At 40.2% G+C, this 24777-nt stretch overlaps 1 protein-coding gene across 2 annotated transcripts in view; it reads left to right on the forward strand.

Moving 5' to 3' along the window:
- The window catches only part of CTPS2 (CTP synthase 2), a 71560-nt gene that overhangs the window by 45218 nt on the left and 1565 nt on the right, over nt 1-24777 (forward strand). For both annotated transcript variants that reach the window (XM_071557321.1, XM_071557410.1), the window contains exons 14-18: nt 4611-4707; nt 8678-8733; nt 10357-10453; nt 13195-13339; nt 23600-23710. In XM_071557321.1, the coding sequence (XP_071413422.1) occupies nt 4611-4707; nt 8678-8733; nt 10357-10453; nt 13195-13339; nt 23600-23669 (465 nt within the window). In that variant the 3' untranslated portion in view covers nt 23670-23710. The remainder of the gene's footprint in view (nt 1-4610; nt 4708-8677; nt 8734-10356; nt 10454-13194; nt 13340-23599; nt 23711-24777) is intronic.

Genomic DNA, 24777 nt, shown 5'->3' on the forward strand with positions numbered 1-24777 from the left:
TAGTTTGAAATCTGCAAGTGGTTTTGTAGCAAGTGGTTCAGTCCTAGAGGGCTGAGGGCTTTAGACAGGTAGGCAGTGATGGGGTTTGCTTGGAACTAGGATGTCTTTGGGGGGAAAGAGAGCAAGGGGTTCAGACAGATTTAATTCTTGCACCTTTTTTTCAGTAACTGAAAATGTTAAACCCCTGATTTTTTAATGAATGAGGAAAGTGTGTCTTTTTGCTTTACTTGCCATGTTGGAAGTTGTCAGTACCACTGTTAGTGTTGCATCTGCCAACTTTTCCTTTAAAATGTTTGTACTACTGTTTCTAAAATGTTAGTATAAACATCCTATTTGTAGGTGTCTGGGTGTATTTACTGATAAACTTGTGATTGATTGATCAAATCGAATCTAACAAGTACTGATTAATCGTGCAGAGAAATGAGGGAAGAGCCCATAAAAGGATGAGTTCCTTAAGTTTTGGTTGAGTCCTTGTCAGTTTGTGCTCCTGGATCTTTTGTCGTTATGTTCAGCAGGGATTAGTATTCATCAGTACCTGCCACTGTATTCCCTGCTCCTGTCAACTTTCCCTTTGCACACCTCTTGTGTGCTGAGTGTCTTAGAGCCTCTTTTCAGTCTTCAGTAATTCTTTAGAGTTGTGGCATCTCCTGATGCTTTGATTAGAACTTACATGTGTAGCAATTTATTCCGGCAGTCACAAATCTTTTGCTCACTAGTCAAGGGCAGAGTAAAAAGACAATAAAAACCAGAAAACCTTCGTAAAAACATGCTTCTGAAGCTGTCTTACCAGCAAATTGCTCAAATCAAGTAATGCTCTTCCCCAACCCCCAAGAAAACAAGCTTGCAAACAAAACCCAACCAGACACCATCCACTCCCCACCTTCCTGCTGCCAAGGTAACCAGGGTAGATTATTTCTTAAAATGGTATTGCAGGACATGAGGCAAAACAAAGATAAAACGTAATGGTCCTGGGATGATTACTAAAATGATGGGTGTGGGGTTTTCAGGGTCATGGTTGCTCTATATTGAGTGTCAGGGCTTGAAAGGTTTTTTCATTAGCATTTATATGTTTTCTGACAACGATGAAACAATCCAAGCAGTAGATTTCTCAAGGAAGATTGCTGTTCATGGGTAGTTGAAGTCACTATTCATCAGTAACATGATTGATTACTGATCAGACTGTTTTATGTTTAGGATGTGCTGTGTGTTATGTTACAGCAATTCATTATTTATTTCATGTTGGCTGTCTGGTGTAGTACATGATCTCTGTAAAAGCCCTGTAGTGTTGACAGTTTTCAGAGGTTTGGGTTAGAAAGGTCAAATTGATGCCTTTTCTCTTCTTGCATCCTCCCTACTGATACTTTTTGTTGCTTCTGCTGTTTCTCTGTATTCTCTGCTCTTCAAAGAACAGTCAGAATAATGCATAGTAAGAGCTGATTTATTCTGTGTCAGGAAGCATAAGCTCTTTGAAGAATCTACTTAGTTGCACAGTTGTCCAAAATGACCACCACTTGAAAGTTCATCTTTTTCTAATCAAATATAATCTGTAAAATCTGACAAAAATTTTCATTATTATGAGTTGCCTTTCCAATTCTCATTACTGTTCTTGGGCTGTTGAGCCCAAGAGCCACTTTGATTTGAAAATCTTCTTGCACAGACTTTGTTGCAATGAAATTAATGTAATGTGTAAACATTGAGGGCTGTGCTGTGATAGTTGCTGAAGTTCATCCAAGCCACGGAGTGTGTAAAGAAGGAAGATACAGAGTCAGAGTAGCTCTGAGGTGTTGTTTCATAAGTAGCTCCCTTCCTCACCTGACTACAAAAATTATTTCAAGCCTTGTCTATTTCTTACTATGGTAAGTCTGACAGTTTTGGGAAAGATGGAGAGCTGAAAACACACACCGAAATTGGATGTTGAATCTCAGCCAGTCTTCCCTGAAAGTCCATTTCTCCAGTGGAAATTTTGTAGGGCTTGCAGTCCCATGTCAGATTCTGACCCAAAGGGTGACAAAAGCCCTCAGCAGAGCAGATGCAGCTGTGTGTGCATTCCAGGCCATTATCTAGAGCTTTAGCGGGACTCATGTGAATCCAGTCTTTGGTTTTTGTCTACTGAAAGAAGAAAGAGCGAGAGTATGGCCATAACCTGTTCAAACTGATATGCTCTATTTAATGAACAGGAAAACACATTGTTAACTGAGGTTTCTGAAGAATGCATTTCACCAGTAAACTGGGGAAATCTGATAAGGACTCCAAAGGCAGGTGCACTTCATTTGGAAACCAGTGGTTTAATTGAGGAGTTTAAACAGCTGAGCAATGTCATTCAGGAAATTACTGTCCCACTCACGGTATCACTGTGTTTCCTTCTGTTTGTGGCATTACACTTTGAAGTGTTTTGGTACAATATCTTAGTACAGCAAATATTGAAAGGTGAAAATAGTGACTTTTTTTTCTTTCCCTTTTTTTTTTCTCTGAGCAGAGGAAGGGCAAAGCCCAAACACCTGGGAATCACCATGATGTAGTTGGCAAAATTAGACCAAAACATCCTGACCCAAATTTTTAGGAATTCAAATCTAAAATTGATTGTAGAGGACAGTGTTTAGATGCTTGATAATTTTTTGAGAATGTAGGAATATGTAACCTTGACATTAACCTCCAAACTTAAGAAAACCTAGTCTAACAAACAAGGGCATCCACCTCATTGCTTTTCTAGTCAACTGCAAATACTCATTAAACAGCTCTTAAAATGAAAATTTTGTAGTTAGTAGAGAAACATATGCTTGAAATGCACAATAACTGCTTTTTACCACTTCATCTTCTTTTAACAAGAGCCAGTAGCACAGCTTTGAGGTTATCTGTACATGGGGGTAGGTAAGTAAATGCCTCCTCAAGGAAAACTTGTGTTTGGTTTCAGAGGTTAAGAGTGTTTGATATGCACATACAGTGTGATGTATACATTCTTACTGCTTCTGTTATCTTGTGGGGTTTTGTGGCCACTACTTCAGGAAAAAAGCAAAAAAAAACGGAAGTAAATAAAGGAGAATCACTCAATCCCATATTTTTGAAGTAGGATTCAAGGAATGATTTTTAACATTTTTTTTTAATTTGTGGGGGTTTTTGTAACTGAATGTGCTTCATAGTCCTCATCTTTGTGATCTGAAAGGTAATTAGAGGATTTGTAATATCCCACTGGTTTGATCACAACCTCTGCTCATGACATTTATAATGAGTATATAGCTTATAAATAACATTTTGAAGGTATAAGGTTATACAGAGATAATTGCACAGCTGAAATGCACTGGCACAAGGCCAAAGGCTAAGCACTTTCCACCATCCCTCCTAAATTGAATAACTTCACTTTATGAAGTGTATCATCAGAAATTGTTTTCATTACTCCCATAGGGCAAATTAAGGTTAATAAAAATCCAATTCCAGATTACCCATATATGTGAATATTTGTATTTTTAGAACCTTTCTTTTCACTTACATTCCTCACTGACTCTGTATATGTGAATATAAGTATGTAGGTCAGAGCTTCAGCTCACATTTGTACAATTTTGAACTGTTTCAGCTCTCTGAGACAACCCTCTCTAAACTCGACTGTGTGACCCTGCAGGATTTTTCAAACTGAGCAAAACTAAGTGCGCTCCTTCCTCTGAGCTGTGCTTTCTCACATGGGCTGGATCCCACCGTGCTGGGTTTCACTTGACCCAAATGGCAGCCATTCCACCCACCTGCTTCAGTCCCCAAACCCAGTATCTGTATATTTCCTTTAAATGTTGTGTTAAATAGCATATTCTTCATACTTCATACACAGCATTTTGTGCATTCTTCAGCAGTATGTGAAGCCCTTTAGTAGGAGTGAATTGGAGGGATGGTTTTTCCATTCTCCTGTGATGTTAGTTACATACATGATCTGAATTAGCACAGATATTGGAGTCACCTTTTTTCATACTCTGCTTTTACATTACAGTCTTGTTAAAAGTGTCTTCACTCTGCTGCATGCCCCTCTCCTCTTCCCATTTTCCAAAAAAGATACGACCTTCTGACTTGATAAGACAACTATTTCTGCCTCTTATCATAAGAAAGAACATTGTATAGGAAGAATAATATAAGAAATGGCCGAGAGTACAGGAATATTTACCCAGGATAATCTTTCAGCCCAACACTGTGTTTCAGGGACTTGTTTTTTCACAGATAGTGTCTTTACCACTTGGTGGATTTTTTTGGTCTTTGAATTTTTAAAAATCTACATACTCTCATAGCACAAAGAATAGCTTTAGGCAAAATTATCCTATTGGTAACATTTTCGTGTATTTTTTAAAAGAAAGGGGTTTTTCCCACCCCAAAAATTAAAGAGATTAATAAGTTGCTTTTGTTGATCTTAAAATTAATGAAATTTTCACCAATTAGTTAATATCCTCAATTTATTACAGTGCCAATATTGAAGAACAAAGCATAAGAAAAAACAAAGATAGTTCATAATTGGGAATGCATCGTGAAATAATATCTAAAGATACCTTTTACAAATCTATGCAACCTGTTAGGCAGTTGTTGCTTGGGGTTTTTTTATTTGTTGGATGAAATTGTGTCTAAGCAACTTTTCTCTACAGGTTATTGACATGCCAGAACACAATCCTGGAGATATGGGTGGAACAATGAGACTGGGGAAGAGGAGGACTGTTTTCAAAACTGAAAATTCAGTTTTAAGTAAGTAATTTTTCTGCTGTTAAGACTTGCCCTTTGGATTGGAGCTCCGTAACATGGAAAATTAAGAATGCCAAAGCAATTTTGCTAAAGTACTATAACCTCAAGCAAGCAGTTGGGTGACAGATTCTCTGAGTTCATTCACTCTGATCCTCTACCTATATACATTTACAACTGTTATTTGGGGTCCAGTGCTTTAAATAAACAATGAGAAGAATGTTGAGATAACTGGAACGCATTTAATGGTAATTTAATTAATTATATTCTTGGGAAGATCAAAGTGCTGTCTTTCTGTTTTCTTTATGAACTGTAAGATGTGTGGACCTAGGCTTCTCGTCCTACCCTGAAGCTTTTTGGTAGAATTAACTCAAACTCCTATTTGTTATGCTCTTCCCAGACCTTCCCAGAGACGTTGCTTCCCTGGAGTTGTCAGTGCATCTCAGCCTTAAACATTATGTGGCCTTGCTGCCTTAGTCATTACCTTGTCTTGACAATGTTTACTAATGGCCAGGCCCTCGTTATCTCCAGTCTCTGATCCAGCACTTCCTTAGGCCTATCCCAGCCCTGGAAACAGTCATGTTTTGGGAAATTGTAGTAACACTTTTCTCCTATTAATCAGCCCATTGTACAGTAGTAACATAAATGATGCTGTAAATGTGTAAAAAATAGCTTCTTGTCCATGGATGAAATGTGGACATAGGGGGCAGTCCCATGGTGTAAAGGAGAGCACTCTGGACTCTGAATCCCAATGTCCTGAGTTCGAGTCCCTTGGCAGTTCAAAGCCTCCCTGCCATCCCATCCCGTCAGATCTCGGATGCTCAGCAGGGTCAGCCCCAGTTAGTACCGGGTGCTGTGACAGTCCCGAGGACTTCACTGTCACTGTCCAAGCTCGCTCGGCCGTGGCAGATGGACCTCAGGACTGAAACGGTGGGGCCAGTTCTGTGCACGCTGTGCCTCACCTGAAAAATCCACTGTGCAGGCTGGAAGGGCACACCCATGTGGGGAGAGCCCTGCCCAAATCTTCATTCATGAAGTTTGGCCATGCATACAAGGCAAATATGGGCATATTTCTTATATTGCCCTGCCCCGACATTGATCTGAGCTATTACTATATTTAGCTATGTTGAACTTAATGCCTAAATTCCTGCAAAAGACTTTCAAAACGACATTAATGGAGATGAAGTAGCCCCTTTATTGAAAGTTTCGAAGGTGCACACCAAAAGTACGTGCACATGCGTCAACCAGATATTACAGTCTTTGTAACTTTCAGTAATTAACGTTATGTGGTATCTATAGCCAACCCATGGTACCATTTTCCCTTGGTGCCCACCCTCAGAACTCCTCAGAAAGACACCTTGGAGCACTTCCAAGGGCTCTGAGCTGACTCTCCTGTTTTGACTACAAGCTATCTTACTTGTCTCAGTTGGAGTTCTTGCAGGTGTCCTTCAAAACAGCGTGTCCTTGATAACGTGTATCTAACAAAAGTTTAGGAATGTGTGAGAAAGTGCTCAATATCACCTAAAATGTGAGAAGCTTAGAAAAACTTATTCAACTTGTATAACTCTATGAAAATCTACAAAATACACACTAAAATCCTTAGGCCTCAAACTTAGCAAATACATCCTTCTGAACTTTTGAGAATGACACCTCCTTCAGCAGGAGACCAAAGTGTAATACATATGCACATTTAATGAAAAATCTACCTTTCTAGAAAATCCTTGTGCTAGTGATCTGACTGACCTGGCTGATACTTTGCCTATGTGTGGTATAGGTATGCACAAGTTGTTCTGTGGCCTAAATGCCTAGAAAATTTCATAAAAATTAACAAATGTTGTAAAGTCTGGTGTTGCAGCCCTGATTCAGGTGGGTCTGAAGGATCACCTTACAAGTTTCATTTTCACCTTAAAAGGTCATGTATTAGTTTGTGTGAGTTTACAAAGGTTACTGTACCTCCTTCCAAAAGTTCTATTTTGAAAAGAGAGGGGGAGGTAGGGATGTGTAACCTCCAAATACCCTGTTAGGTCTTGAATTAGCAAAATTTAAGATTTTCAAAATGTTATTTCTCAATTTTCAAAATTTTCAGCCTTTCTGTTCAAGCAGCAATAGCCTAAGACTACTCATTAACTGTCCAATCAAACAAGAACAGTCCAGTTGAAGAGCATGTTGTTTAACCTGTATTTTGAAATTCTGTTAACTTTCAGTTAAAGTGCAGTTTTAAGCTTATTGCACTGAATTTGTAGATAAAGTAACAGAAGCTTTGGATGCTGCTCCAAATATTACCCCTGACATTAAACCAGCCTTATTGAAAGATCTGGTAATTAATAATGCCAATCCTCAATGCAAACAGCTCATAGCCTCTCTACCAGCTACAGCTACTTTGGTACAGTTAATTGAAGCCTGTGCCAGATTGCCCTGGGTAGAAGAGGAGGAAAAAGCAAAGCTACATGCCTCTGCTCTAGCCACAGCTCTTAACAAACAATCCACCCAAAAAAGGGGGAAAAGACCCTGGAATTTAACAACAAAATCTTGTCCAGCACAACTAAAATATAGCAGAACTCAAAGCTTCACTGGAGAATGTAACCGTTGTCACAGACTTGGTCACAAAGCCCAAGATTGTCATTCTAAATATAAAAAGGATGGTACTCCTCTAACAAACATGGGGTGGGGAGCTGGGCCTCCAAAAAACCAGAGGGGCTGCAGACCATGGGGTGCAGCCAGTCAAATATCTCATGGAAACTGGAGCCACGCTGCCTTCCCCATATGGCAACCACAACCACAAGTAGTAGTAGCCTAGGACTAGTCGTTAACTGTCATGTGTATTCTGTTGTTTGCATTTTTGCTTTGTTCTTTGAAACAAAAGGGGGAGATGTTGCAGCCCCTGACTCAGGTGGGTCTGGAGGACCACCTTACAAGTTTCATTTTCACCTTAAAAGGACATGTTTCCAGCCTCAACCAATTGGAGTCAGACCACCGCACCTGGGGCGGGGTCACTTGAGGTCATATATACCTGTGTTTTCAAATAAACTTGGGATTTGCTTGGACATCACATTGGTGTGTGCAGTCTCACTAGGCCCCGGTTTGCAACAGTCTGGACCAGTATTACGAATTGTTTAGGTAATGATATTTATCAAAGAATCATAAAAAACTTTAGTAGTTTACCCAGGAAATCTGATTTCACTTTCTAATGCTTTACAACTTAAATGGAAATAATGGTTTCCAAAAGGTGGTTCCTTAAAGTTGATGCATATACCACTTTTTGTAAAATTGCAGTACTATCATTCTACAGTCTTTGGGGATGTTCTTGGGAGTCTAGTTTTTGTACCATCCATCAGAAAGGTAGTAATTCTAATAACCTTAGGGTAAATTGAGAGTAAAGTTTGAGCCATGATTGTGAGAGATATGATACAAACTTGGTTTACTGCATACCTCTAACTTACTCCTTATTGCTGTGAAATCTGGAGTGTTCCAGATTACACAGAGGACTGCAAGAGCCATTTGGGTAATGAAATCAGGAAAACAGAGAAAAGCAATATTCTCTGTTTGTTCTTTGGAGGTATTATGCCAGCTGCCATGCATAATCTAATAAAATGGAACAGATGCTACTGAAAGCCTTCCTTCCCTGCACGTTTTGTGTACAACTGCTGTAACACCCTGAAGGGAATTTATATTGCTTGTTTGCTCAAACATTTTTTTAATTTTATTTTGAGCTTTACAATTTAAATTAGTTTAAGCATGTCCTTTAGTCTACCTGAGGTGTTTCTGGTCAAGGAATGTTGAATAGGAATCCTGAATAAACTCAGGCGACGCTAAATTAAAACAAACTAGTCATCACTCAGGAAAGACAGAAAGCTGGGGTGAGATGAATAGTTTTGTTATGTTATACATATGACTTTTTTAGATTTAAATTAGGAGAAATAGTTGTAACAATTACTAAAACAACACATTAGCATTAATTTTTTTGTTGTATGTTCAGGGAAGCTTTATGGTGATGAAATGTTTGTAGAGGAGCGACACAGGCATCGATATGAGGTAAGCACTGCTAATGTACTTTGTGCTCAAAAGTTAAAACTTGAGCAAGTTGTTCTCTTGGTAGGCAGAAAATAAACTAATTAGAGATGTCTTACATAAGCATAAATCAAAATATGGTAGTGGTTAGATGGTATAATTTAGGTTGAAAGGAGCCTCTCTAAGTCTTTTGGTCCAACTCCCTGTTTGGAGCTGAACCAACTTTATAATTAGATCATGCCACTCAGGATTTTGTCCCATCTAGTTTTGAATCTTTTTCAAGAGAGAATTTCCATAACATCTTTTGACAATTTGTTCCCAAGTTTAACCACTTTGTTGTGAACCCTAATTTCCCTTCTGTCTAATAGGAGATTTCCTTGACCAGTTTGTCGGGTTTTTTATGTCATGTGCTGTGGATCTCTGAGCAGAGTCTGTCTCAGTCATCTTTGTATTGTCTCATTAGATAGTTGAAGTCAGATGCACTCTTGGCTTTCTATTTCCCAGGCTGAACAAATACAGCTCATCCAGTCTCTCCTTTTATGCTGCATGTGATACAGCCCCTAACCATTCTGGTTGAACCTCAACAGTTTTCAATCTCTTTGTTATATTGAGCAGCCTGAGACCAGACAGAGTATTGCAGAGGTGTTCTTAGAAGCGTTCAGTAGGGGGGAATACTGCCATGTAGTGTTTCTGGGTTGGAGAAGATGCAGGGTCTAGCAGAATGGTCTTGGAGAGTGATGTCAGAGATTACCTGGCTTGGCTTATTGTGAAATATTTGAAAGGTAATGGCTTGTAATCCTTAAATGCACTGGCCAATTTGGTTTATTTAAAAGCTTAGATTATGTTCAGTTAGTGCTTATTCTTTCATGGTCTAAATGTAGGCAGACTTCAGACATCTACAACTCGGAGGCTAATTCAGATCATTTGCTTCATACCATGAAATTCTGTATGTCTCTTGTATGTGTCTACTCCTCTGTTTGCTAACATCTGAGAAAAGGTGTCCAAATACTTTCAAGGACACAAGGTGGACTCCTAGAGTTACCTCTGAGATAGTTCAGGAGGGACCTGACTCTATCAATGTCTCGAGAGGGGCCTGTAGTATGGGATGAGTGCATGCTATAACTGATTCAGGCAATGGTAAGTTGCCTTAAAAGGTGGGAAGAGAATGTGATGGTGGTAAATGTGTTTGAATTGGAATATTAACTGAGTGGTTAGGGCATCATCAAAGAAATGAGACAGCTCACTGCAGACTTCCTCAGTTTGAAGAAAAAGCTGAACCAGTGCTTGTGTCATAACGCTGAAATGCAGTGTTCTAAGAGGAGTCTCCACACCTGGTCTAGGGGGCCATTGAAAAAAGGAGGAATGCAAGATGCTCAGAATCAGGAGAACAGCAAGCAGAAGGGACCCTGGCTTTAATCTTTTGAATGTTGCATAATAACTTTTAAAATTACTGATTCATCTCTTTTTTTAATGACCATGTACACTTTTACAAATTTATACTGGAGAGTTGTTCAAACAAGAAGGCCAAAGCTCCCAACCCTTTCCCAATTATTTTCATTCTTATATGCATGCTAAAAAAATTTACAAGTAACTACTACTGTTTGTTAAATCCAAAAATAACAATTATTATTACTTTCAATATTTCAGGTGAACCCAGAATTGACTCACTGCTTTGAAGAGAAAGGTTTGAAATTTGTTGGCCATGATACAGAGGGGAACAGAATGGAAATTATTGAACTGGAGAGTGAGTGTCTTGTTTGTAGTACCTTTTCCATCTGTTAAAACTGTATAAACTATAGGTTGTTAAACTACATGTAGATACAATATTTAGCTGTCATAGCAGCCAAGATCATGTTGGGGATACTGTTGACTCCATATATATATTACAATGGGTGAAAATTGAATTTATCTTAGGAAAAGTCTTACACTTGGCTGTTGCTTGTACTTCAAACCACTCACTGCTACTCTTTGAACGCAGCAGTCTATCCATTTTGTGGTCTACCCATAGTCCATAGCTTTCAACTTGGATGCTGGGAAACCATATCAAAAGCCTTGCTAAAGTCAGAATTAAGGAAAGCTACTGCTTTCCCTGCATTCAGAGACAGATTGTTCTCAAGCTGGTTGTGCTAAACTATCTTCCTGTCCTTCATGTGTCTGGAAACACATTGGAGGAGGATTTGTTTCATAATCTTGCTCTAAGATGAGGTTGGACTGACTGTTCTGTGGTTCCTTGGATCCTTCATTTTGTCTTAGAGAAGGACATGATGACTGCCTCTATCTAGTTATCAGGGACCTCTCACGATTGCCTTGGCTTTTTAAAGATAAAAAAAACCAGCTTCACAGTGGCATTGCCTTGCTTTCTAAGGACCCTCAAATAATATTCAAATATTCCTAATAACTAAAAGGTGTTCAGTTTGCTTGACTGTATAAAATGTGTATGCATACAACATAGCCAAAGCAAAGTATTTGTTACCTAGAGAGACTGGGAAAGCTTCATCCTTGCAGTAGAGACCTTCAAAGCTTGACTAGACAAAGCTGTCCTGATTTAACTTTGAACTGTCCCTTCCTTGAGCAGAAGGTAGGAACAGAGGCCTCCTAAGGTACCTTCCAGTCATTTTGTGTATTTTTCAGTTACCCTCTGGTTAAAATCATGGAAACACAGTGTGAAAATTAAATGGAAAGGAAGCTCCCTTGCTACACAGAAGCAATTCAGAGAGATGAGTGTTTGATACTTTGGAAGTGTAGTAGATTTGGACTACTTTACTAAATAAGATGATGCCATAGAATCACAGAATCACAGCATCGATTGGGTTGGAAAAGACCTCCAAGATCATCAAGTCCAACCCTTGGTCCAACTACAGTCCATTTACTAGATCATGGCACTCAGTGCCACATCCAATCTCAGTTTAAAAAACTTTCTTTTCTAAAAGATTCTGAAATGAAAAGGAGCTACTCTGCATGTGTTTGTTCAATGGTACACAGAGTAGTTCTTCAAAACCATTGTTTTTGTTTTACTTGTATATTTGGTTAACTCCTTGTTCTTAAGTTACTGTTGACTAGTTGAGTCAGGCACCTGAAGGTGCAGGCTACTCTGTGAGATTTTTTTTTTCCTTTTCTGTTCTTATGTGACCCCTAATTGCCATTGATCAAGATAAACTCCAGACAGAGAAGCAAACATTCATCATAAGAATACATTATTAGTGTATGGAGTGCTATTTGTGGCATGGTGCTCCTGAGAATTCATTTCATATACTCATGGGATGTTGAATGCTGTAATTTTGAACCATGTTTGGAATATAGACACCTACTTAACAATGTCAAGCAACTTCACCATATGGAGTAATCAGAGAGCAAAGGATACATGAGAATTCATAAACCACTAATAGTGATGGGTATTTTCAGGTTAGTTTGTTCCTGGCAGGTGGCCTCTGTTACACATGCTGGTGTTCAGAGGCTACTTTGTCTGTCCTGCATGGAACAGCTTCTACCGAGAGCATCATGAAATAAATGAGATGGAATTTTTAAATTGGGTGTTACTGTGAAAAGAAGAAAAACAGCAGTAAACCCGGGGATTATTTCACAGAGGGCTGCAAGGAGACTCTGGTTTCTAAAGAAAAACAGTCATAGGGAGTAGGGTGGGTTGGAGCAGAAGCACAGAAATAAAGGTACACCAGATAGCTTAGGCAAAGCTTTGAAGCTTTGGAACTATTTAGTGCTCTGTCATTGAAGTTATGGGATCCAGCTTCTCTTAAACATATAGCAGCAGAGAAGAGCAGTATACTAGCCTATATAGTTTTATCTTCCTGGAAGAAAAACTCTAATTTCTTGTTGCCACCTACTCTGTGCTGCAGAGAAATTCCTTGAATGGTAGGGAATATTTAGGAAAATGTAGAACCAGAGAAGATCTGTTTTGTCCGATGTCCTGGCACAAGAAGTGGTTAATGTTGGCTTCTTTAAAACAATATTCAGAGAGGGAACAGGTGCTTTGCATAGAAGAGTACAAAACCATTCTTTTTTACCCTTTGAAGAAGACAGAGGGGAAGCAGGAGCAGTGGTAAAAAGGTGCTCTGAGGAACAAAGAGCTGAAGATGTAAGAGAAGATGAAGCACCATATTGTCCTGGATATATGTACATAGATACATATTGGAAACCAAAATACTATGAAATTAACATGATAATTGTAAACTTCGTAATTGTTCCTCTGCCCTCCCCCCTGGCTGCCCATGCCCATGTAGGTACAGGTTTATTCAGCTTTTGTGAATCACAGGAGGATTGTTCCTTAATTTGCCTTACTAACCTTTTGCCTCTGTTGTCAGTAGCTTTCTGTGGAAAAAAGTTAAGTTTCTGCTGCCAAACCCTTAAATTAACAATGCTGATCTGGCTTCTGGACACTTGTCTGGAATCTTCAATAAACTTTTTTTCCTTGAAGTTGTTCTACTATGTTCTTCCTACATTGTGTAATTTTCTTTGACATCTATCTTGTAGATCACCCATACTTTGTGGGAGTTCAGTTCCACCCAGAATTTTCCTCAAGACCTATGAAACCTTCACCTCCATACCTTGGACTGTTGTTAGCAGCAACTGGGACACTCAATGCATACCTGCAGCGTGGATGTAAATTGTCTCCAAGGTAATATTTCTTTGTTACTTGCCTGCAGTTTGCCAGTCACATTTTTGGAGTGACTATCCCATCCTTCAATTCAGAAGTCCAGAAGAGGAGTTCTTCATGTATTCATTTGTTTCTGTGTCTGCCTATCGTAAACCCTGGTGTAAAATAATCTGTCTTCCCCCTTTTCAGAGGCTATTAGGACTAAAGTTAGTACTCCACATCATAATGGGAAGGAACTAAAAAAAAACCTTTAGTAAATTCACCTGAAGTTTGTGGCCTCCTGTGTTGACTTCCACTGACAGTAGCTTCACAGGGAAGGAGATTTGCTAGAGGATCAAGCAATGAAGTGAAATTCTTACCTGGTTGTATTTGAATGATGTTAGAAACAACAAAGAAAATACTGATTTTTATTTTGCCATAGCTCAATAATAAATACTGTCTTTCAGAGACAGGCCTGAAACAAATCAGTTGGGATATCTTTAGACTTACAGAAGAGTTTGGATCTAGATCAAAATTGGATGGTTCAGCCAAACTAAAATTCTTTATCCTAGTTCTGTTGGACCCAGAGGTTTTGGTTTATTGAATATAGCAATGTTTTTTAACTAGTGTTAACTAATTCTTGTTATTTCAATGATACTAATAACAGTTACAATTTCATTATAGTACAAATAATAAGGAGGTCAGAAGGAAGCCTAGGGCACAATAACAAAAATGAAAAAAAAAAGACTGGATAATAATGCTGAGCTGATCCAACTCTGGCATATTGTCTTTCCTCTAAACAAGGCACCAAACTTATGGGGGTTTTGGGTTGGGCTTCCCTCCCACCCCCAAGTGTTACGCTCTATTAAAATGAGGTCCTTTTTTAAGCTGAGAAATAGAAATTTGTTTCAGGTTTGAGTAGTAATGGAAAACAGCCAAACCAGACCAGAGCAATCTGTTTTGGTAGCCTGCTGGGCTCCTTACGGGTATATCAGTTGGCTTTATAAATGCATTTCATCTTTGTTCACATTGCCCAGTTGTGCAATGATGTACATACAAAGAGAATGAATTTCTGATATGCAAACTACAGCTTGATTGAAATACTCCTGTTACTTTAGTCTGTCATTGTTATTAGTGGCCATAATGTCAGCTACCTTTTAAAGTCTGGGCTGATGCAAGATGCAGGTCAGATTTCTGTGGTGCTTGGCAAGGGAGAGTCTTTCAGGACAGTGGTCTTCAGTCTCTCCCTCTTTGTGGATACTCTGCCTCACACTTAGCTTGTTTCCCAGGTCCCAATATCCTTTCTTATACTACTTCATTCCATGAGTAAACCTATTTATCTCTCTGAGTGAAAGAAAAATTACCTTTTTTCTTAATGAGTGATCTGCCTGTGTCCTGCTAATGTACATCTCTTGGCACTATAGCAACTGTGCTATCTAATGTTGACTTTCATTTTCAGCAATTAGTGAATGTGCCACACTTAGACTTGTTTGAATTAATAATTAAAAAAGTATGCACAGCTCTTTTGCTTCATGTTCATACAATAAACTCCAAACAAACCTTTAAGCATTTAGCGAAGACAAAAATTCGTACCCCCAAACTTATAGATAAAATTATAGATTTTACCATTTACAGCAATCAAGCAAAACCCCTGTGTCTTGAGACAGAACACTGGAATATAAAAACATTTGGAGGCTAACAGAGGAGTATTTTGCAGAGAAGAATCTTCAGAAGGGAATTTCAGTGCTAATTACAGCACACCCACTTGTATTAACATATCCCACTGCTGAGTGGAAAGACTTTCCAATGTAAACCTTTAAACCTCAGAATGCTAGTGATTTCACTGGAAAGCTAAGGCATGTCATAGCAAGGCTGAAACAAATCTGAGGAAAGGATTTCCTGCACACCTCATCCAGCACCGCCTGTGTGAGCTGTAGTCACGCCGATGACGAGAGCAAAGGTGTAACCTGAAAGAAAATCTGCGGAGACCAGCAAGTTGAGCAGATTACCTAAACTAGGCTAGTATAAACACTAAAAGGAGAGTTAATGATGAAGTCCTGAGACAAAAGGAAATATGTACTTCAGCATGAGAGTCTTAACAGGAAGCCATTACCCCAAAACATTTAGCAGCCCCATAATTAGGGTGCAGTTTTAGAACATCCGACACCTGGACAGCAGCCCTAGCTTCTGAGCAAAGCTAATAGTAAATTTAAAGATGCATTACAACTCCCAGAAGAGTGTCCTAAATATATATAAGTGAATAAGCCTTCTCTAAAAATTTTATGAGGCCTGGTCTGGTAGAGACACAGACACAGACACACGTAGGCAGTTTGAGACTGGAATGCATTCTCTGGGCGAAACTTAGTTCCCAGAAGCTTTGGTGTGTACAGAGACAGTCAAGAACTGAGCAAAGGGTCAGAATAACCCAGTGATGAGGTATTACTTGGTCACATGAAGGTGGTTCGGCACCCAAGCTGCCTTTGTGGTTTCAGCCTCTCGTGCTTTATGGCATGAATGCCCAACCATCAAACAAAGCCATGCACTTCATTTCCTTTTGAATGGTTTTAGATGATGACCTTTTCCACATCTTTCCATGGAAATATTGAAGTCACCATTTCATATAGAAGTGAGGGAGGTGAGAGGCTTCCAGTTTATGTTTCATTTTCAAGGACAGAGAAAACCGGAACCACCTGAAACTCTCAAAGCACTCAAAGCATACAGTACCCACAAATACACTCCTTTGTAAAAGAAAACAAAAGGTTTTAATAGAAAACTTGTGGAAGAAGAGGGAACTTACATGTAATGTTGTTGGCTTTTACTGAGTCTTACATAGTTTCATTTGGAAAAAAAAAAAAAGCTGGCTTACCTTTGGGAACAGTGTAATATGGGTTGCAAATCACTGGTGTACAATAGAGCCGTGTTGCTGGTTTGCTTTGGTTTGCTGTTTTTGTTTGGGTTTCCTTCCTGTAGCAAGTTCAGCATCATCAGGCTTTATTTCTTCTTCCTCCTCAACCAGCACCTTTATTAATGACCTGCAAGAGTAAGGCAGAGTGCATTAATTATATTTGCAAATAATGTTGTTTAAATAAGAGCTAAAAGCACTATTCAGAACAAAGAAATAACATAAAAGTATTTAGGGAATTTGGAAATCTGTGCTGAATAAAATGACATATTGGGAAGAGAGGTTAAAAAGCTAAATAATTTAATTAATTTCAACAGGAATGTCCAGTAGATGGGAGAAAATGTAGGAAGGGAGAGTTGTTCCTAGGTGAGAAAGTGTGGGAAACTATGACTCCTGCCAAAAGAAATTTCTGCAGATCATTCGTGAATATTCTAATGTGAGGCACCAATCCAATGCCATCTAGTCACAGAATACTCTCTTGAGTAACAGGCAGTTAAACGCTGCCCTGACACCTGATCCTGTCAGATCTCAGAAGCAAAGCGGGGTCAACCCCATTTAGTACTTGGATGGGAGACCTGCTGGGAATAGCGGGGTCTGTAGATTCTAGTCCTGAGGACTTCGCTGTCACCGTCCAAGCTCGCTCGGCTGTGGCAGATGAACCTCAGGGGTTAAAGGGTGTGCCTCACCTAAAAAACTCACTGGGCAGGCTGGAAGGGCACACCCCCATTGGGAGAGCCCTTCCCAAATTTCGTTCGCGAAGCTGAGCCACACATATGCTCTCTTCTAGGCAGGTTATTAATAAAAGATGACTTATGAGTTGTGTTCAGAGACACGGAACAAAAGTGGCTAGAGGGACAGGAGTGATGTATTAAAAAAACTAACAGAAACCTTAGAATGTTTGTCCATATGGTGCTTACTGTACTAACATGGTCCAACTGTCTCCCAAATCAGCTGTGGAGGAAAATTTGGGTAAGCACCTGTGAACAGAACAGAAAACAACCTGTGTGACATATTCTGGTGTGTGAGAGACAGAGAAGGCATGTATCAAGAACACATCTGGCACAGCATCTGCCACTGGCCAAATCCAGACATATCAGATTAAAGTGAAGGAAATGTTGTGATTTGAAGACTATCAAGGGAGCAGCAAGAAAGGGACTGCTCCACAAAAGATGACAATCCAGGGGCCAGGGGTGGCAGCTGTCCTAGTAGGGAGAGTGTCCTCACCAGCAGGAGTCAGTACCACAGTCTCCAGACAAGGCAAGGGGGTCTGGCTCCAGGGACAGTCACCACTGGGGAAGACCCCAGGTGAGGATGGTTGGGGCAGCAAAGACCTGTTGTTATCCTCAGAGCTCTTAAAGAAAGCTATGGAAAAGTTTTAAAGGAAATTCTCTCTTAACCGTAGTGGCACTTAGTAATGGTTATTTATGTCAGTTACTTTGTCATTTAAGTGTTTACAGTGAAGACCCTTCTGAGCTAGTCACCTCAAGTCTTTTTCTGTAGTCGTTAAGTGAAAATGCACTTCAAGGAAACAAGCAGCTCATTATAATTGTTACATAGGTCACATATGCATTATACACTGCAAATGCTGTTTCTCCCCATTGACTGTAAGAAGCTGGTAGTAACTATCTCAGATGAAGATGTTACTCTAAGTCCAGTTATGTGAGTGCAGATGTCTGGCAGGTTGGGACTGGGGAGTCTTGGGTATATGCTGAGGGATTCCTTAATGAAAAAATGTTTTCTGGAAGCACAGAATTGTATAATGATGACTATCATAATACATGATATATATAATTTATTAGACCACATAATATTTATAAAAATAGGCACTGAATCTGTGTGACTGCAATTATAACCATTGCACAATCAAATATGCATTTATTCTGAGTAATGTTTTAGTGACTATAATAGCTTTAATAATTCAGCATTTTGGGGGAAAATAAATTATGATAATTGACAGATTTCCTTTTGCTGGGTTCTCAAAAGCTAAACAATTGCTTGTTTTAAGCAACCACAGCCTGTACTAAATCTAATTACATTTATCTTTAATTTGCACTGAGGAAGAAATGCACTTAGCTTGGCTCCTGCCTTTGCAGGGCATAACATTACTGTAACAATTGTTTAAATTGCTTACGTTTCTGGAAAAGGAGTTTTTTGCCAATTGTACATCAAAAATGAATGGAAAAAAAGCTCCTTTGAAACTGTCAAATACTTGGTTTCTAAAGAATGTTGATCTGAATTTTACAAGTGAAACAAACAGAATGTTCAGGGAGTACCCATTCTGCAGTTGCCTGGGTTTCTTAATAAGAACATTGAAAGCAGGCAGTACGGTGCTTTTGAGCAGCTGTTTGAAAAATGTAGGTTTAAATTTGACACTGAGTCTTAATTCTGGTGATTTTGCAGCTGAGGTGGGTGGTGCATTCCATCTTCATGTCATGTGGCCTCAGCAATTAGCTGCCTTCTATACCATACCTATAGGGAATCTTCTCATCTTACTTCCTTCCATGCTTTAGACTGATGCATAGCAGAGGGCTGATGATGCTTCTCTCAGTAGAAGAGTGAGATCTGCAACAGGCATTAATTTGATAATAATGGAGCATATGCAGAGTACAGCTCTTTTTATTGCTTACATCTTGAGAAGACAGGGATCTAAGGATGAGTGAACTTCTAAACAAAACCCTGTAATGTAGTTTCTCATCAGAGAATATTTTCGTTGCTCAAGTCAGGAAATAAGTTGCAGTTCATTGCAAAGTGAAATGCCAGCTGGGTACTAGTATGTGTTCCACGTTAACTTAAGGTGTTCCACATTAGTTAACTGCAAAGGGAGATACCAGCTAGATACTGGTTAATATTTACTGTGCAGTGAATGTATTTCCATTAACTGCAGCTAGATTGGGTGTAAGGATCAAAGTGACCAAAATTCTTCATCTTAAAAACTGAAGTGACTGATAAAAAAAAATACAACTGCCAGAGTTATATCTTGTTATCTGGTGGCCTGAGATCCGCTCAGTAGCTCTTTTTGCTGGAGTCCACTGTTGTAAGAACTGTCATAAACCAGATGAAATGGGTGTCCAGTCACTGCCCAGGAAAAGTATTAATTAATTTGTACACAAATGGAGAAAAAACTTGCTGAGGTAAATGTAAGCATATTTTTTTCAGTGGCTGCCTCAGTGTGAAAAAGAAATTAGTAAAGGAAAGCTGGGCTTGTTTGATTTCTCACCACCCCCACTTTCATAGCCAGCAGATTTAAGTAAGATTACATAATATTGTCAAGTGTGAGCACAAAGCATCCATTTGGGTTTTGTGTTTAGTATCTGTGTAGCAACTCAGTGTAATTTGAAAGGAGGTATACATTTATTCCAAACAGAGGTGATGACTCATTTGTGGCTAGTACTACCTGAAGTTTTTTTTTTCAGATTACGCATGAGTTGAATACAGTTCACATCAGAGTAAATCTCACAAACTGGACACCAGTGTGGGTTGGAAACTGTAACACACAGGTGTAAATATACCAAGATTCAGGAGTCCCTGGTGGATTTCAAGCCCACTGTCAGCTTAACTCTCGAAGTTGAGGTTTTCTTGGAGTTCAAGTTGTTAACATGATGCCACAGTTTCTAGGTGTGCTTAGAGACATGATTCAAGCAGCTGAAACCACGATACTCACAGTTACCTGAGTTGGAAGGCAAAGGGTTGATCCTTACCTGGATATTTCCCCTACCTTTCTTGCCTGTGTGGCCTGCTTGTGTGCAATAAAACTGACTAACACCCTACAGAACATCCTTAAAGTAGGGGAGGTTGTGAGGGGCTACTGCAGAAGTCAAGAAAGTTGTGACGAGAGCCCTTCTCTGGGATGTAGTGTCAAATCCTGTACTGAAATTGGGCAGTGTGGGAACAGGAACAAAACTGTCATCAGCTGAATAAGTGTTTTAGCCTCTGGGCTAGAGGGGAGCTAAATGACTCTTACCTTTTGCAAACTGGAAACAGGCTTGAGAAGTTGGTGTGGCAAGTCAGGGGAAATGACAGAAGCATCCAGTGCATTGTGACTGCTTCTATGGGCAAATGGCTCTAAAACCTGTGTCACTGAGTGGGGAAGGACCTAGGATGAGAGTGCTGGGTGAGGATCAGCACCTAAATGCCTTCAAGACATGAAGGTGGGCAGTTCTCCACTCACCTTGTTGGTCCCTGGGCATTTTTACTTAAGCATCTGACTCCCATGTTGTGTTGTATCCAGAGCTCTGGCATGTTTTTCAGCTGTGACTGTCATTGGGCAGCAGAGCTAATTTAAAAAAAAAAAGGTCTCTGAAGGCTTTGGGCTTAAATCAGGGCAGTCATAAGATTATACAGCTCTCTGCAATCACAGTTTTACTCTCTGTTCTATGGACGATATTTGCTATTTTGCTGTGATGTGAAAATACAAAACTGTTTTAATAATACTGAATTTTTGTTCCATGTTTCCATGGGTACTTTCAGAAAAAAGTAAGTACCGTGTCGGTGGTGTTGTGTTTGTCTGTGTGCATCTGGCATGCTTGATCATACTGTTAACAACACTTTCCTCACTTGAACTGTGTAATTGATTGCAAGCTGGTGAAATAATCAAATTGAGCATTTCAAACTAGCCTGATACGACACGCTCTTTATAAGAACCACATCAGCAGCATGTGTGTCATGCAAAGAAAGGGTAGAATGCTGTAGGCAAAGTCTTGATGTTAGGATAGTCAGAATATATATGCAAAATTTGGTACAGTGACTTGCTGTAACTGTGGAAGGCTTTCTTAAGAGTCAGAGGTTGAAATTAAATGAGATGACTGCTGATGCTATTCCTCCTGTCCCATGCTATTAAAATGGCTGGTTTTTTACCTGTTCTTTCTTGGGTTTTCTTTTCACTCAAGGAAAAGGTGATGAAATTCAGGCTACAAAGCAGTGCCCGATAACAAGCACTAGTATTGCTGAGTGCAGTTTGTTCACTGCTCCACATAGGAGTCTTGATCAAAGATTTCCAGCTGTGAGGCTACATAGCTCCCCTTGAAGCACTACCCAGCAGGCAGTCAGTGGGGATCCACTGATGAGGCTGTGTCTAGGTGGGTCATGGACTGCTTATGTGCTTGATGTCTTAGGAGGAGATCATGCCCCAAGGTGGGGAGCATGGTGTGACTGAGGTCCTGTTGACTGGGGGATGAAGGTGTATATGTAAGAGTGAGATGTGACAAGACAGGTGTGCCAGTGGCTTGTTGTGGAGTTAGTACCCAAAGCTGTCACAGTGTGAGATCTGAGATCCCTGCCTGTACTATGTTAACCATAACTTATGCTCTGAAGTGTCATGGGACTGACCAGAATTACTGCTGCTCAAATGTGATTGTCAGTTCTCTGGGCTCCCTTTCCTGGCTTCTGATCTTGGGAAAACTGAATTTAGAAATGAAGTATAGTAGGGGGAGGTTGAGGCTGGAGGCACTTCTGAAGTGCATTTAGAGTTAAGACACGGCACCTACAGGACAGATGGGGATCAGACCCAGCCAGCATGGATTTAGGAGGGGCAGGTCCTGCCTGACCAACCTGATCTCCTTCTATGACCAGGTGATCTGCCTTGTGGATGAGGGGAAGGCTGTGAATGTGTCTACCTGGACTTCAGCAAAGCCTTTGACACTGTCTCCCATAGCATACTCCTGGAAAACCTGGTGGCCCACAGCTTGGACAGGGGCACTCTCTGCTGGGTTAGGAGCTGGCTGGGTGGCCAGGCCCAGAGAGTGCTGGTGAATGGGGCTGTGTCCAGCCGGCAGTTGGTCACCAGCGGTGTCCCCCAGGGATCTGTGTTGGGCCCAGTACAGTTTAATGTCTTTATTGATGATCTGGATGAAGGGATTGAGTCCCCCATTAGGAAATTTGCAGATTATACCAAGTTGGGTGGGAGTGCTGATCTGCTGAAGGGTAGGAGGACTCTGCAGAGGGGTCTGGACAGGGTGGATAGATGGGCTGAATCCAGTGGTATGATGTTTAACAAGGCCAAGTGCTGGGTCCTGCACTTTGGCCACAACACCCCCCTGCAGCACCACAGGCTGGGAACAGAGTGGCTGGAGGGCAGCCAGGCAGAAAGGGACCTGGGGGTTTTGATTGACAACAGGCTGACCGTAAGCCATCAGTGTGCCCAGGTGGCCAAGAAGGCCAATGGCATCCTGGCCTGTAATGGGAATAGTGTGGCCAGCAGGACCAGGGAGGTGACTCTTCCCCTGTACTTGGCACTAGTGAGGCAGCACCTTGAGTACTGTGTCGAGTTCTGGGCCTGTCAATTTAGGAAGGATATTGAGGTGCTGGATTGAGTCCAGGGAAGGCCAGTGAGGCTGGTGAAGGAACTGGAGCACAAGTCCTGTGAGGAGAGACTAAGGAAGCTGGAGTTGTTCAGCTTGGAGAAAAGGAGGCTCAGGGGAGACCTTATTGAAAAAGGAGGTTGTAGTGAGGTAGTGGTTGGTCACTTCTCCCAGGCAGCTAGCAGAAGACCAAGAAGCTGTGCCATGGCAGGTTTAAGTTAGATGTTAGGAAGAAATTTTTTACAGAGAATGATCAGACATTGGAATGGGCTGCCACGGAGGTGGTGGATTCACTGTCCCTAGAGGCATTTAAGAAGAAACTAGATGTGGCACTTAGTGCCATGATCTAGTAGGCAAAGTGGTGTTAGGCCTAAGGTTGGACTTGATGATCTCAGAGGTCTTTTTCAGCCTAGTTGATTCTATGATTCTATAAGATAAACCTGGAGACCTAATACACATCACAGCTGACTGAAAATGATGGTGGGCACTTATTTCTCTCAGTCACTGCGGTGATTCCTGTTCTTCACTATTTTCTTGTTCTGGCCACTTATAAAGCAATCACTTGCATGGCTGTTTGTTGTGTGAAAACCAGTCTGCTTCGCTCAGGAAACAGCAAAAGGGGGTAAAACCTTGGGAAAAACTGTCAGGATATTGCTTGGTGCAATGAAAAGGATTTATGTTCAGACTGGAAGGGCAAGAATTGTAACTTAAGTGTGAGTTGAAGAATTCTGACTAAATCAAGTTGTCTTAACTTTTTCTTTGGTCAAAACAATTATTATTGTAAAGGAGAAATACCTTTTATTCTTGGTCTGAATACCTGTTATTCTCCATGTTGTTAGTCATGATTGTAGACACACAGCACCAGCAAACTGTAGAATGTACTCAGGTAGAGTATTTTTTCTTGTTAGGTCTTAAACTCCAAACTTAAGGCCATTCCTTTAGACAAAGTTATTCTAAAATACCATGTGTTAAACCTGAGCTTAAAGAATTTTTCTGGAAATGGGTTGCATTTGAGGAAAGTGTTGATCATATGCATCATGGGTTGGAGGGTTTGAAATAAAATATTTGGTTTAGATCCTTCTGAATGCTTATTGCTTCTAACAGTGACAGCTACAGTGACCTGAGTGACGACAGCTCTCCCGAAAAAGAGTTTTCTAATCCTGACACAAGCTGAAATGATTGTATGAGATCACAGAAATGGATGATGCTGTTGAGGTAAACTGAATCATTTTGATACTGCTTTATGGTACTTACTTCTTCTAGATTTAAAACAGCAGACAAAGTTAACTTAATTCTCCCTGTTGTTTCAAATCCCATCTGAGAGCTTATGTCTTCTTTCTTGCCTGTAGCACTTAATTGTTTTCCTCTTCTGCTGCTTAACTCTGCAATTGTGGTATTAAAGTCTGCTAAGTGGTTTGGGTATGTCTTATGTGTAGCATGCTATACAAAGCCAATTTGTGTTACTGTTTGAAGACGTATTGAAGTTTTAAAAAATTATAGCTTTGTTTGCCATAGGCTTTGCCAAAGTGATCTTAGATTGTTCGTTGATTCACCTGTAGTCATAAATTTCCTTTCACTTTGGAGGTTGTATTTCCTATGACACACCTGATCTCTGCAAGATCCAGGCTTGAAACTCAGCCTTACTCTATTTTTCCTGTGCAGATTCATCAGAGTTTTGGCTGGTATGGCACTCTGATTCATGCTTGTTAGTATTTCTGCGCACTTCTATAAGCAGGACACAACTTTCCCCTCTGATTTTATTCCTCTCACGTGGTGTAGTCATTAAGCAGCTGTGCCAAACAGACAATTAAGGCTACACATGAATGATGCATTTCTGCCTGATGGTCTCCTGATTAAAGTGCTGGCATGAGAGGCTAGAAATTGGAGTTCAGTTCTTAGCTGCAGCTTGGATTTCTTCTGTGATTTTCAATTTATTTCTTTTTCCCTCTCATGTACTACATGTTAAAAATAATCCATCTTGAAATCATGAGAGTGGAGAACAGAATGTTAAATGATTTCATGACCTGGTACATGTAAATAAAGTACTGATGCATGACCTAAAATAACCTAAAAATAAGCAGGCAGAATGTTCCTTTTCTCTCTTGCCTGGATCCTTCCCACCTTCACACACCACAATGGTTCTGTTTCTTGAGACCAGCACGAAGTACAGGACAGCCCCTTTAGCTTTGTCCTTACTTTCCTGAATGGAATTTATCAATGGTATTTCTCTATATACTGTTGCAGCTCTGACTTGTTCAGGGCTTGTATGAATGTGTGTTTGT

The sequence above is a fragment of the Pithys albifrons genome, chromosome 1 (genome assembly GCF_047495875.1).
Source record: "Pithys albifrons albifrons isolate INPA30051 chromosome 1, PitAlb_v1, whole genome shotgun sequence".
NCBI classification, from domain to species: Eukaryota; Metazoa; Chordata; class Aves; order Passeriformes; family Thamnophilidae; genus Pithys; species Pithys albifrons.